At 38.0% G+C, this 9764-nt stretch overlaps 2 protein-coding genes and 1 pseudogene across 2 annotated transcripts; 2 read left to right on the top strand and 1 right to left on the bottom strand.

Annotated features, from left to right (window-relative positions):
• Positions 1-4761: 4761 nt before the first annotated feature.
• On the top strand, positions 4762-6110 carry LOC106320722 (annotated as a pseudogene).
• A 661-nt stretch (positions 6111-6771) lies between these two features.
• Positions 6772-7383, bottom strand: LOC106323703 (putative RING-H2 finger protein ATL61). The gene has a single exon (XM_013761786.1). The coding sequence runs from the start codon at positions 7381-7383 to the stop codon at positions 6772-6774; it is 612 nt and encodes a 203-aa protein (XP_013617240.1).
• A 368-nt stretch (positions 7384-7751) lies between these two features.
• On the top strand, positions 7752-9599 carry LOC106320712 (transcription factor GTE3, chloroplastic-like). Its single transcript, XM_013759085.1, is given in 5 exon segments — positions 7752-8226; positions 8228-9001; positions 9088-9133; positions 9222-9275; positions 9348-9599. Coding segments are annotated over 5 exon segments (1185 nt in total). The 5' UTR covers positions 7752-7950; the 3' UTR covers positions 9383-9599.
• Positions 9600-9764: the final 165 nt, after the last annotated feature.

Genomic DNA, 9764 nt, shown 5'->3' with positions numbered 1-9764 from the left:
CAAGGAAAGATAAATGTCAAGTTTCCGCGGATAAAAACGAAATTTGGAAGATAATTACGAAGATCGAAAAAAATGGAATATCTCTATTTTTATGCTATGGCGGCTTAAGGGCAGAAGAGGAAAAGCGTAAAATGACCTAGGAGCCAGTATATAAGGAGTCCTAGGCGAAAGGCATGGGAGGAGGACTTTTCTCTGAGCAAACTTAGCACTTAGAGCAATTAGGCATATTTCCGTTTTTGTTATTCGAGCTGCGACTCAACTAGGTTATTGCCGTCTTAGGGTTTTAGAGCTAGGAATCTCGCCTACAGCTCTCGTATCACAGGCTCTTACCTTGTTGTAACGCTCAAACGCGAATTCGGAATAAGATCTACTTAGCTCTCTTTTCGATTTCTTATACTTTATCGTTGTTATTCTTGTGTTCTGATTGCTTGGCATGTGGTATTAGCAGATATCCGGGACCTCTGGGAAATTAGAGCTTTCCTAGTTTCCTTATTTAAACGAAAATCGAAAGTGTGAATTTTGGTTCCCACAGAGTGTCTACTAGACAACATTACTTGTCTGAAAAATATATTTTCCAATATATATGCATCATTAAAATTTTGCTTCGAGAAATTTTACTTTTAAACTTAACATACAACATAGTTGAGATATTTATACACTCAAGATTTTGTAATCTTTAGATGCAAAATAAATAATGAACTTTAGGTAATCACATTAAGATGATCGTATCTTTCTTTGGATTGTTTTCCAAAATTTATGGATTTTTAAGATGAAGCTTTAAGCTTAAACACTCGTATATATAAGGTAATGAAATATAATAATAATAAATATTTCAAATTATAGAGATATGTAAACGTTTTAATTATATTAGGAAATAAATAATATTCCTATAGTAATTTTCTCAATCACTAGATTTTTATTATCATACGATTAGTCATCTCTATATTAATATTTTTAAACTAAGAATTCAAATAAAAATCAGATGACATATAGATTAATTCACCTAATCAAATTTTAATTGACTATGAATCTATTAAATAATACTTATCTCAAGGAGAAGTGAACTGATGATTGGAGATCTGCCATGGTGATGGTGCTGGAAACATACTTCTCGTAAAATCTATCTTTTAAATAATCAAAAGTTTGCTCATAGAAATATGGTCTTTTTGTTAGTAACCATCAACATTTACCATTAAAAATTTAAAGACTACGAAGTTACTAAATACTAACCAGCAATAAAAAGTGGGTTTTGATGATTACAGCAATAAAATATTTGACAGTTCATAAAAATCTTTTGAAACATTAAATTAACTATCATCAAACCAAACAAACTATACGTGTGATCAAAGTACTAATAGTTAATAAACATGTCACTCCATGTGCTTTATATTAAATCAACAATTAATTCTCTCTTAATAACTCTCAAGCATAAAGAAAAGTTATGCAATTTGTCACCAATAATAAAAAGTACATAGTTTGGCCAGAGAACCAACCGACCATAGAACCGTTAACCATTAAACTTATTAACTAATGAGGATGAGGTAACTTAATTATCTCATCTCGATGGTTTGACCCGATGGTTAAAGATGGGTTGTTATGCCGGATACGTCAAAGAATGTCCGTGAACAAAACAACATCGGTTAGGGTTTTGTTTAGCATGAACATATATTTATAAAGACCAAAATATTTTATTCTTCCATGAATATGAAAGTCAATTAAATACTCAGATCTAACTATCATGAAAGTAAATAGAACAAAGAGGTTTGCTTTATTTATCTTGTTAATCAGTTATTTCAAAGCACTTAATTCTATGTCACGTACAGAAGTTTTAGCTTTAAATAATATACTACGCTTAAACAAAATAAAGATCAGTTTATAAGTATAAACTGCTTGATATCATAACTCAACAACATATCAGTCAACAAACTATAACGCAGATCCAAACATAGATGTCAGTTTGTGATGATCAAATATATATATATATATATATATATATAGAGAAAAAGACAAAAATAGCACTAAATCAAGTTTTTGTTCCCAAACTAGCACTCAAGGTCAAAAGTCACAAAAATAGCACTTAATGTTTTATCAAAAGTCACAAATTTAGGGTTTAGAGTTAAAGGGTGGGGTTTAGAATTTACGGTTTAGGGTTTAGGGTTTAGAGTTTAGGGTTTAGGGTTTAGGGTTTAGAGTTTAGGGTTTAGGGTTTAGGGTTTAGAGTTTAGGGTTTAGGGTTTTATATATATATTTTTTTTTTTTTTTTACTTTTACAGAAACTGATTAATAGTAAACAAACTATGGATACACCAAAATCAATCTGTAATGCCGTCCCCAAATCATACTCTTGTGCCCTAACTTGAACAATAAGAAACACTTGCATACACTGAAAAGGAAAGAGGGAAAAGAGCGAATAACACACAGTCATTCAGTGATAATGGTCATTTCTGCTCATATGACTCCTAACATTATTAACCAACTTACATGCAAAAATATTAGTCCTAGAACATTCATCACCCAACATATTAAGCAATTAACAAACATAACACATCATTTATTTCAATACACATTCATTAATCGCATTAACATGTGTCATCTCATAACCATTTCCAATATTAATAATAACATGACAACTTAGGTTGGTCGTCACCTCGAAAGGTCGTACGCCACCTTGGGCTCGTCAGCCGGTTTACGGGCATTGACGGGATCGCCATGTCCACGTCCTCAGTCCGACTTTACACATTTAATATTTACCTAACAACTTCATCACTTATCACTTTAACATTTATCAACTAACAGATCGTCATCAACATTATCATCACAAATTATCATCAAACAATCAAACATACCAAATTCCTAGACCTAGCATTTAAGAATACAACTTGACTAATAATAATAAAAGTCCACAGATCGCACCTTCACCTTTGCCTTAAGGTTGAAAGTGGGTTCTGAAACTAGCGGGTTGACACTCTGTTCTAGTGATCTGAAACTGCATTTGCGTTCGAAGTGAATTAGAGTTTCTGGTTTTGACAGAACAAGATGATTTTTGTTCAGGAAGAAACGCGAATAAGTATTTGTTCTTACCTCTAAACAAGATAACGTCAACAGAAATAGATTCCTTACAGCTAGATCTTTCCAGCGACACCTTACTCGCGTCCTAACTCTCTCTGGTTCACCGGGAAAACTTCTCAGAAAACCCCTATGTAAAACTGGAAAAACAGGTTTCGGACTTGAAATTTCTGGATTCAGAAAACATGATTTTTCTCCAAATTGAAGATAAAATAACTTCCAGAGTTTACCTAGTAATGAAGCGTTCTTAGTGGATATAGAAAGATGGTAACGTCAGCTTTCTAACAACATCACGAACGTCACCTAACTCCTTTTGTATCAACCAGAAATCTCTTCCCAATATGGCTCTGCGAAACAGAAAAACCAGATCTGAACCGATTTCAGAAACATAATAGTTTTTTCTCAACTTGTAGATTGAGTAACTAACTGAGATTACTTCGTAATTGAGATCCGAAAGTTGTTGTGTCTTCCTTGCAACGAGATCTATCAATCCAACTTTAGTTCTTTGCCTAACACTTTCGTATCTGGTCGCAAACTTCTCTCCAAAATCTCAACTTGGCACTGATATCTCAGAGTAACTGCAAGCTGGTTGTCGGTTATTTTGGTAGAGCTTCGCCGTAAAAATTGTCTCTTCCTCTTCTTTCTAGGTCGCGCCCTCAATATATATATGTAGAAGAGTTTAGGGTTCAGATCATTCAAAATTACTAAAATACCATTTTTTAGAGTTTTGGCTTGAAACATGGGCTTTACGTTTAAGGTTTTAAAATTTGTTGGGTTTGGGCTGTGACATTATTGCTGTTAGTTATATTTTTTAGATGTGTTATACATAATTTCTTGAATTCTTTTTCCCGCATGCAGTACGGGCCAAAAACTAGTTTAAACTAAACCATAACCATAAAGACGGATTTGTGTGTTGGCCGGACCTTAATAAAACGTGACTTTAATTTCCTGATGTCTAAATTTTAAACAATACTATATAGGCAGTGTGTTATAACTTATAAGATATCAGATATTTCATATTTGTCGGAATTTTATTTCGGAATTCGATTTTCAATGGAGTCTTCACATGGGTTATCAAGTTTTATATGCCTTTCTACAATCAATTTTGACTAAACCGGGGACATACATGGCGAATTTCAACTCGGTTACTTCCGGTTTAGCATTCATCAGAGATAAGATAAGTAAGCGTTATAACCCCCGTCACACTTGACACATGTATCATTCCCCTACTTTCTCGGGTCCTTTACGCGCGTGAGTATTCGCCATCCTCGCGACGCAGAGGCTCACAATAGCTTCCTAGGGTTTCGTTTGTTGGCAATCACGATCCTAACCTAACCCCTTTCTGATTACCTCACCAATCTTCGATTCCTTGCTTCGAATCTCCAAGATCGCCAACGCGCGTGATAAACCCTAAAGAAACCCTAATTTTCCCAATCACAAAACCCATCAACGAGGCAATGGCGTCTGGTGCTATAGTCCCGAAGGCGAAGCATAAACGGAGGGAAATTGGCAACAAAAGATTGAAACCCACGACCGCGGCGGTGAGACCGATTCCGCTCGTGATGTCTAAACTCAACCTCAAAGCTTGAAGTTCGCAACTTGAAGCGGAAACTAACAGCTGAGCTTGAGAAAGTCAGGACCTTGATCAACCGCCTCGAACCTGTCCCCGACAAGACAAGCGAACAATGGTAATAAGGGAGGCTCCGACAAAGGCAAAGCTCAGATTTTGATTATCACACTATAGTGAAGAAGCCTATGGATTTAGGGACAGTGAAGTCTAGGTTGAGTAAGAGTTGGTATGAGTCGCCTTCGGAGTTTGCTCAGGATGTGAGGCTTACTTTCAACCCCGTGGGGCATGATGTGCATCGTATGGCTCAGTTTTCGTTGAACATGTTTGAAGAGAAGTGGGCCCCGCTTGAAACACAGTATGAGTCTCTTAATAGTAGGCAACAACCGTCTCCTCTTCCTCCTATATTGGTTGAGACTAGGACTTTGGAGACAGCAGAGTCTATGACAAACGCAGTGGAGCCTTTAGCTCTAGCTGTTTCCCTTGAGAAGCGTGAGGAAGAGGAGGTATCTGGGAATAGAGACTAAGTGAAGACCTTCAGGATTTGCCTTTTGATAAGCTAGAGTAAAGTTGTTGAGATTATAAAGAAGACTAATCCGGACCTCGCTCAACAAGACGATGAGATTGAGTTGGATATTGATAGTCTTGACCTCCAAACGCTTTGGGAGCTTTACAGATTCGTGACAGGGTATAAGGAGGGCTTGAGTAAGAAAAAGGAAGAACAAGGATTGAGCTCTGAAAGAGAAGCTGAGTCTGTTCACAACGGTGTCCAAGAACCGGTGAGAGCAAATAACTAATTGCCTTTTATCGTATTAACTGGTATCTAGACTCTAATGGTATCATGTTTCTTCTTTGGTGTTCACAGAACACTCTAGTAACTGGATCTGAATCGACAAAAGTTACAGAACTAGGTGAGATTTTAGTTTATAAGTACTATATTAGTCTTTTTAGCCTCACTGCAATAAACTCTTTACTTTTATTTTGTTTTTAACATTTTAGGCCATGTAAATGCTGTATCAAGTAGTTCTAGTAGTGGATCAGGCTCTTCTAGTGGTAATGTTGAAACTTGTTTATCCTTCTTCTCCATTATCACCAGTTTACTTACATTCCTCTTTCCCTATGCAGATTCTGACAGTGATAGCTCAGGGCATGGATCTTGATACTGTTAACTAACCAAGACTCTCAAAGGACTAGCATAGGAGAGAGCCATGGTGTTGTCAGTTACATACTCTTCCAGTAGCAAAGCTAGGCTACCTTTTTTCCGAAGTAAAAGAGAGATGACTGAATGAGAAAAACATAAGGAAAACAAGGATATGGTTTTAATGAAATTAGACTTTTTTAAAAGTTAGAAGATCAATATATAGACCAATACTTCTGATTTCGTTACCAGATCCACTAAAACTTGCAAGTATGTGTATTGCGTAAATGAAAGAGTTGAATCTGATTTTTTTTGTAACACAACTTCATTACTAAGCTTAATCGATTACAATGATAGAGCACAACATCTGACATACCCAGTGTGCAAGCCTCATGTCTACAAGAACACAACATCTAAAGTAGTAGAAGGATGGATACACAAGCTTTGAGAAGCTTGATAAGGTGTTAAAATGAATGTTCAAATTATCACCTTAATGGAGGACCGTTCTCTCCTGAACCCAACAAAGTGGCTTTTGATATGTCTTCACCACTATACCGGCGAACAAAGGGGGAAGCTAGACGATATTTAACTGAAAGGTAAAAGCATATGTCCTCCAAAGCCTTCCAATCCCAACACTACCGTGTTGGAGCCAGAAAGCATAACCGGTTGTAATGATAGGTCCCAGTTATAGCGAAATCAATGTTGATCAAAACAAGAACACTTTGGCTCTTAAAGACAAGTTTACTGCAATTTTGTCTTCCCTTTTTATTTAACTCCAACTCATGCTTAAATACAAAATTATTAAAAGAATTAAACTAATTACTAAGTGAGTGGGTAAGTAACACACATCCTCAAATTAAGGTAATATTGAAACTAAAGCTTCTGAACAATTGATTTGGTCTTCATGGAGATGGCCACGTTTAACTTCTTGCTCAAGTTATATCTCATCATGCCAGGAAAAAAAAACTGAAGGCCTTGGAATCTTTCATCTTTGCAAAACTCATAGTGGGGTCAGGGATGTAATGGGGCCCGAATCTCCAACTTCCAAGGTTGTCGGGATGTTTACTACAACCTCCGTCACATCTGCTGAATGCCCATCAGAACAAGTTAGATTGCCGGAACTTGGTTCGTTAGTTTGGAACAGGCGTACTCTCGTCCTGCAGATAGGGCAAGTGGCGTGCGACTCAAGCCAAGGGTCGATGCAATGGGCGTGAAACCAGTGTTTACAGCTCGGTAAGAGCTTGGCTTTGTCTCCTTCGTCGAGCTCAGAGAGACAAACCACACACTCGACGCCGCCGTCCTCAAAGTTCCGAGGGTTAAAATCAACGACGGGGATTGATCGGATGAGGATGGAGGGGCTAACGCTGGCCAACTCCGTGATGTTGATGATAACATGGTCATCGCTGGTATTGTTGGCATCATCATCATCATCAACAAAGTAAAGTTTATAAGCGCCGGCACACAGTAGTACAAGGAAGCCAAGCGAATCCAGAACGATAGTAGCAACCAAAACAACTCTTTGGGCATTCTTGTCACCACGATGAGAAAGCGGATACAGCCAACCAATAATAAACATAGAGACAGCACAAATAAGTATCATATTCTGGCTCATCTTCGAACACGTGTGTTTTTTTTTCAGAATAACTGAAACTTGAGTAAGAATTAGTCGTATTGATTTTGATTTGTTTTCATGAACATGTAATTTATAGGTTAAGTGATCTTACCATTGCTCTTTAAAAGGAAAACTTACTAAACTTGAATAAATCAAAACAGGTAAAGGTAAGTAATTTCCTTTTTCAATGGAGTTTTCACATGGGTTAGCAACTTTTATATGCCTTTTCTACGATCAATTTCGACTAAACCGGGGACACACGTATCGAATTTTGACTCGGTTAGTTCCGGTTCAGCATTTATCAGAGAGACACGTGAGCGTTTACTCCCCTATCTTCCCGGGCTCTTTACGCGCGTGTGGGAGAAAAAGCGCGTGCATGTTTTCCACCCTCGCGACCGCAGAGCGGCTCACAATCGCTTTCTAGGGTTTCGTTTGTTGGCAATCACGATTGACGATCCTAACCCAACCCCTTTCTGATTACCTCACCAATCTTCGATTCGAATCTCCAATATCGCCACTTCCCGTGATAAACCCTAGAAAGAACCCTAATTTTCCCAATCAGAGGCAATGGCGTCTGGTGCTATAGCCGGCGGTGGAGTTTCGAAGACGAAGCATAAACGGAGCAGCAAAAGATTGAAACCCACGACGGCGGCGAGGCTGGTGTCTCCGTCGAATTCACTTGGGTCTGACGTCAATCGTCAGATGATGAAGATAAGTCTGAACTCAATCTCAAAGCTTGAAGTTCGCAACTTGAAGCGGAAACTAACATCCGATCTTGAAAAAGTTCGGAACTTGATCAACCGCCTCGAACCTGTCCACCCCCAGCAAGAAGCTCAAAACAGCAAACAGTGCTCAGATTTTTAAGAACTTGCTTACCAAGTTAATGAAGCATAAGTTTGGGTCGATTTTCAACACGCCGGTTGATGCGGTTAAGTCCGGTTTACATGATTATCACACTATAGTTAAGAAGCCTATGGATTTGGGTACAGTGAAGACTAGGTTGAGTAAGAGTTGGTATGAGTCTCCCTTGGAGTTTGCTGAGGATGTGAGGCTTACTTTTAACAACGCTTTGCTGTATAATCCCGTGGGGCATGATGTCCATCGTATGGCTGAGTTGTTGTTGAGCATGTTTGAAGACCAGTATGAGTCTCTTAATAGTAGGCAACAAGAACCATTACCATTACGAGCTCCTACACCGTCTCTGTCTCCTTCTATAGTGGTTGAAGATAAGACTTTGGAGAGAGCAGATTCTATGACAAAGCCAGTGGAGCCTTTAGCTCTAACCGTTTCCCCTGAGAAGCGTGAAGAAGAAGAAGAGGAGGCGTCTGGGAATAGGGACTTGGCGTTTGAGGAGAAGCCGAGGCTTAGTGAAGACCTTCAGGATTTGCCTTTCGACAAGCTAGAGGAAGTTGTTGAGATTATAAAGAAGACTAAGCCGGAGCTCGCTCAACAAGACGACGAGATTGAGTTACACATTGATAGTCTTGACCTCGAAACGCTTTGGGAGCTTTACAGATTCGTGACAGGATATAAGGAGAGCTTGGGTAACAAAAAAGAAGAACAGGGTTTGAGCTCTGAAAGAGAAGCTGAGTCTGTTCACAACGGTGTCCAAGAACCGGTGAGAGCAAATAACTAACTGTCTTTTATCGTATTAACTGGTATCTAGACTCTAATGGTATCCTGTTTCTTCTTTCTTGTTCACAGAACACTCTAGTAACTGGACCTGAATCGACAAAAGTTACAGAACTAGGTGAGATTTTAGTTTATAAGTACTATATTAGTCTTTTTAGCCTCACTGCAATAAACTCTTTACTTTTATTTTGTTTTTAACATTTTAGGCCATGTAAATGCTGTATCAAGTAGTTCTAGTAGTGGATCAGGCTCTTCTAGTGGTAATGTTGAAACTTGTTTATCCTTCTTCTCCATTATCACCAGTTTACTTACATTCCTCTTTCCCTATGCAGATTCTGACAGTGATAGCTCAGGGCATGGATCTTGATACTGTTAACTAACCAAGACTCTCAAAGGACTAGCATAGGAGAGAGCCATGGTGTTGTCAGTTACATACTCTTTCAGTAGCAAAGCTAGGTTACCTTTTTGTTCCAACGTTTTCTACATCAGATTGTTTCTGTATTAGAGTTAATTGTTAACTGTACATAAAAGTGAACAACACTTGTCATCAATCGAACAGGCTTGTTCTATACTTAATTGTTTTTATTGTCTTTAATCATATCACTATTTTAAACCGAGAGACCAAAAAAAAAAAAGACAAGCTACCTAATGCAGAAAGTTCACCAACCGGTTGTTAAATGGAACAAAGTCGATGCTTGTATGTGAAGTTATTCACTTCTTTGAAATCATGAACTCAACAGCAAGAAGTT

Source organism: Brassica oleracea, chromosome C2 (genome assembly GCF_000695525.1).
Source record: "Brassica oleracea var. oleracea cultivar TO1000 chromosome C2, BOL, whole genome shotgun sequence".
NCBI classification, from domain to species: Eukaryota; Viridiplantae; Streptophyta; class Magnoliopsida; order Brassicales; family Brassicaceae; genus Brassica; species Brassica oleracea.
This window is presented reverse-complemented; position numbering and strand designations above follow the sequence as displayed.

Coding starts and splice junctions, on each gene's coding strand:
- LOC106323703 (XM_013761786.1), bottom strand. CDS start 7,383: ATGAGCCAGAATATGATACTTATTTGTGCTGTCTCTATGTTTATTATT.